At 62.3% G+C, this 4,468-nt stretch overlaps 2 protein-coding genes across 2 annotated transcripts in view; one reads left to right on the top strand and one right to left on the bottom strand.

The window, feature by feature from the left end:
* Positions 1-2,487, top strand: part of B3GAT3 (beta-1,3-glucuronyltransferase 3) — a 4,568-nt gene extending 2,081 nt beyond the window's left edge. The window contains exons 2-4 of the mRNA XM_005857501.2: positions 571-931; positions 1,349-1,639; positions 1,997-2,487. Coding sequence (XP_005857563.2) covers positions 1,349-1,639; positions 1,997-2,095 — 390 coding nt within the window. The 5' untranslated portion in view covers positions 571-931 and the 3' untranslated portion in view covers positions 2,096-2,487. The remainder of the gene's footprint in view (positions 1-570; positions 932-1,348; positions 1,640-1,996) is intronic.
* Positions 2,488-2,489: 2 nt separating this feature from the next.
* On the bottom strand, positions 2,490-4,176 carry ROM1 (retinal outer segment membrane protein 1). Its single transcript, XM_014545036.1, has 3 exons — positions 3,861-4,176; positions 3,253-3,499; positions 2,490-3,140 (listed from the first exon to the last, which is right to left on the bottom strand). Exons 1-3 carry the CDS (start codon positions 4,028-4,030, stop codon positions 2,922-2,924), a joined length of 636 nt encoding a protein of 211 aa, XP_014400522.1. The 5' UTR covers positions 4,031-4,176; the 3' UTR covers positions 2,490-2,921.
* Between the last annotated feature and the right edge of the window lie 292 nt (positions 4,177-4,468).

Here is a 4,468-nt window from a genome sequence, read left to right as displayed (position 1 = left end):
CCCCCACAGGCCACCAAGCCTGTGGCTGGCAGGCCGATCTGAGGGAGAAAGAAGCCTAGAAGAGACTGGCCCCACTTCCCAGTTCTTTGTCTAAATTCGGATAAACCATCCTCCCCCCGAGAGGAGTGAGTCAAGGGACTCCCTAGAGCCTTCTCCCTGGAAACCCAAGCACAGAAGGAAAAGAACCTGGTCCCACCGGTGTTTTAGAAAACCATTATCTTATTTAATCTTTAAAACCACCTTGTTGTAGAGTCCTGTCATTCCCATGTTACAGCCAAGGAAACAGACTTGGGGAGAATGAGCCGTTTCCGCCAGATGTCGCCCCTAATTACAAACCTGGCATTCAAACCCGATCTGATTCCTTCCCCGAGTGCCTCCCAGGGTTGAGGTGGGTGACACACATGAGTGGGAGGACAGGGCAGATGAGTGTCCCTGTGAAGTTGACGGCAAGACAAGGAGTTGGGGAAAGGCCCTGGGGATGCCAGAAGGGGGTCGGGAGAAGCTGTGTCTGCTGGCTGGAGTGGCAGCTGGAGCCTGCCCCCTTCCCTGCTGCTGCCTCTCCCCCTCCAGGCTGGTGCAGAAGGCCGAGCTGGTGCGACTGTCCCAGACCCTGAGTCTGGTGCCCCGGCTGCACTGGCTGCTGGTGGAGGACGCGGAGGGCCCCACCCCGTTGGTCTCCAGGCTGCTGGCTGCCTCTGGCCTGCTCTTCACACACTTGGCGGTCCTCACTCCCAAGGCCCAGAGGCTCCGGGAGGGCGAGCCAGGCTGGGTTCGTCCCCGCGGTGTAGAGCAACGGAACAGGGCTCTGGACTGGCTCCGGAGTGGAGGGGGCGCTGTCGGGGGAGAGAAGGACCCTCCGCCCCCGGGGACCCGGGGAGTTGTGTACTTTGCTGATGATGACAACACCTACAGCCGGGAACTCTTTGAGGAGGTGAGCACCGGGAGGGGCCGGGATAGGGGCCGTGGGCCAGCTTCCTCTGTTGCCTTGGTTATCACTGTTGCTCTAGGGCAGTGGTTCTCAACCTGTGGGTCGCGACCCCTTTGGGGGTCGAACGACCCTTTCACAGGGGTCGCCTAAGACCACCGGAAAACACATATATAATTACATATTGTTTTTGTGATTCATCACTATGCTTTAATTATGTTCAGTTTGTAACAATGAAATTGGGGTCACCACAACATGAGGAACTGTATTAGAGGGTCGCGGCATTAGGAAGGTTGAGAACCACTGCCTAGGCTTTTGGGTGAGGAGGGGGGACATGGAGCAGAGGACCCAAGTGGTCCTTCCTGCTGCTCCCTGTCCGCTGGGCCACTCCCTGTCTGTTTCTTGTCTCCCGACCTCTGTTAGATGCGCTGGACCCGCGGTGTCTCCGTGTGGCCTGTGGGGCTGGTGGGCGGCCTGCGGTTCGAGGGCCCGCGGGTACAGGACGGCCGGGTTGTGGGCTTCCACACGGCGTGGGAGCCCAACCGGCCGTTCCCAGTGGATATGGCGGGATTCGCAGTGGCCCTGCCCTTGCTGTTGGCTAAGCCCAATGCCCAGTTTGACGCAACCGCTCCCCGGGGCCACCTGGAGAGCAGTCTCCTGAGCCACCTGGTGGACCCCAAGGACCTGGAGCCACGGGCTGCCAACTGCACCCGGGTAAGAGGAGGGAGGTGGGCACGCAGCTCTGGGGTGGACGGGGGATGGGAGAAGTGGGGTGAGGCCCTGGGAGGAGGATCACAGGGCAGGTGTTGGAGCAGGAGGGACCCTCACCCTCGGGACTCAGCTGCAGCCTTGCTTACTCTCCTGAAGGGCAGCGGGGAGCCAGAGAAGGACAGTGGGGCTCTGCCACTCTGTCTCCCAGCGTCCTGGGCACCTGCATGGCCCACAGAGGTTAAGGGGTTAAGGCCCCATTTTCGAGGCACAGAGGCTCCCACACTGTGTAGAGGGGGTTGGAGAATCCGGTCTACACCGAAGGCCCAGAGGCCCGGCTCTAATGGAGTCCTCCCGGGACAGGTTCTGGTGTGGCACACGCGGACGGAGAAGCCCAAGATGAAGCAGGAGGAGCAGCTACAGCGGCAGGGCCGAGGCTCAGACCCTGCCGTGGAGGTGTGATGGACGCCCCACCCGACTGCTGTTTCGCCAGGCACAGACCTGCGGGGCCGGGCCCCTGGCTGCCAGGGTGCGGTTCTCCACGTCCTGACCCCTCAGAGCCAGGGGCGGCCCCTCTGCCATTCCAGCCCAGCTGCTTCCCCCGCCCCCAGCCTGCCATGTGGCACTGCCCACAAGCTGGGGACAAGCAGCCCTTGTATTGAGCCGGGTCAGCCCTGTCTGGGGCGGAGCAGAAGGACAGACAGACTCAGGAGGGAGGGCAGCTGAGTAACTGGGTAACTTATTGGGGCTGGGCATGCACGGGGGGCGGGGGGGCTGGAGGAGCTGGGCTGGACCCTCCCCACCTGAGCATGCTGACCCCTCCTACCTCCAGAATAAAAAAATCTCAACCTGGAGGGGCCTCTCATTCTTTTCGTTTTATTAGTCTGTTTCTTGCGTTCTGATTCTCACCGGGGTCAAAACCTTGGCCTCCTGGCTTCTCTCTAGGACAGAAACCCATTCTCTCAGGGACCCACCCCCTGAGGAGGAGACCAGCGGCTTCAGTCCGGAAGCTTCCTTGAGTCCGCAGGGAAGCTCTCAGCCTCCCATGCCGCTTGCCCACCTCCTGGGATTTCTGTTTCTGGGCTGTTCTGGCCACAGGGGCTAGGCCCTCGGACCCCTCGTTATTTCTCCTACCCCGTCCAGCTTGCTAGTTATTCTTAACCGCTCTAATCCCAGGGACCCCTCCCCCCCAACTTCCCCACCAGGGGCCTTGGCAAAAGAGTGGTGAGGTGTCCTGCTTCTCCACCCCTTCTCCCTCTGCCCGACCCCCAGCCCCAGCTCCAGGCCACTAGGCCTCAGGTGGATCCTCCCCAGGCGGTGCCTCTTCTGGAGGGGCCTCCCCGGGCGCTGGCCTGTGGGCAGCCCCTCCCTGCAGCCAGGCTGTTCTCAGCCTGTGCCTCAGCCCCCCGGGCAGGAGATAGCCCTGGGTCTCCCCTGCCCCATCGATGACTCCTCCGAGCCCCTCCAGTGCCGTCTGCAGGTACCGCAGGCCCAGGAGCACCGGAGTCTGGGGAAAGCAAGGGGAAGAGGTCGGTGCGGGTCAGCGGGTCCAGGGCCCCAGGGTTGGAGGCAGTAAGGAGTCCAGATGGAGGGAGGCCTCAGACACTTTGCTGACTCACCTGCAGCAGGAAGGTGACAGCCAGCAGGCTGCCCAGTGTGCTCGCCAGCCCCTGCAGGTGCCCCAGCAGCACCCCATGGCATCCTTGAGCCCAGAGGTTTAGGTTGGGCTGACGGGGATCGAAGAGGGGGTGGGCGTGGGGGTCTGAGAGCCGGTCTTGCAGGCAAGGCCTGGGTGAGTGGGGGTTGCAGCAGGAAAAAGGGACTCCGTCAATCAGATACAGGCCTTCCACATTGCTCTGGATGCGGCTGCAAAGGGAGGGGCAGGTGTTAGGGTGTCTGGAGAGAGGCCTGGGGGAGAAGCTGCAGGCACAGAGTTGAGAAGGGACAATGAGAGGAGACATTTCTAACTGCTTTCCTATGTGCCAGGCAGGCACAGTTCATTTGTCTTCACAGCAGTTCTGTAAGACATGCTATCATCGTCTCCATTCTACAGATGAGGACACGGGCTCAGAGGCGTTCGGGAGCGGGCCCTGGGCCCCACAGTAATAGATGGCGGAGCTGTCACCCATCCTCTCAGTCACTAAGCTCTATTTGCTGCCCGGCTGGGTGAGGTGGGGTTTTAAAGGATGGAGGAGGAGGGGGAGGAGGAGAGAAGCAGGTCACTCACTCAACCACATCCTGGTCATTGGGGTCCAGGTACCGGCTGCTGACCCACTGGACCCCAAACCAATCCTTGAACCCATGGCGCCCGCAGCAGTGGTGCCTCAGCTGCAGCTCATCCAACAGCCGCTTGGCGTGGCAGCGCCCAGGCACCTCTGTGTCCCTGTAGTGAGCCATGGCAGCGCCCAGGCACCTCTGTGTCCCTGTAGTGAGCCATGGCAGCGCCCAGGCACCTCTGTGTCCTTGTAGTGAGCCATGGCAGCGCCCAGGCCCTCCTCCAGCCCCATGTCCAGACTTCCAGGTAGAGCTAAGGCTAGCGCCAGGGCGAGGACCAGCAGCCCGCCACCCCCAGCCGTGCCAGCCACCAGCAGGGGGCCCAGGACCCTTCGCCAGGGCGGGTATTGAGCTGCGTCCAAACTGGCCCTGCTGGCTCCTGCACCCACCAGTCCGGTGCACAGAGCCACGGCTCCCGCGGCCAGGGCCACCTGCGGCAGGGCCGTGAACGGGCAGGAGGGAGCCAAGAAGGTGCGAAGGTGCCACAGCTGGACCAGGAGGTGCCCGCTGCACAGGAGGGTGAGGCCACCGGCCAGCGCCAGCACCCAGGACAGGAGCCAG

Source organism: Myotis brandtii, unplaced genomic scaffold (genome assembly GCF_000412655.1).
Source record: "Myotis brandtii unplaced genomic scaffold, ASM41265v1 scaffold1112, whole genome shotgun sequence".
NCBI lineage: Eukaryota > Metazoa > Chordata > Mammalia > Chiroptera > Vespertilionidae > Myotis > Myotis brandtii.
Note: the sequence above shows the minus strand (reverse complement) of the source record. Positions and strands in the feature narration are given on the sequence as shown.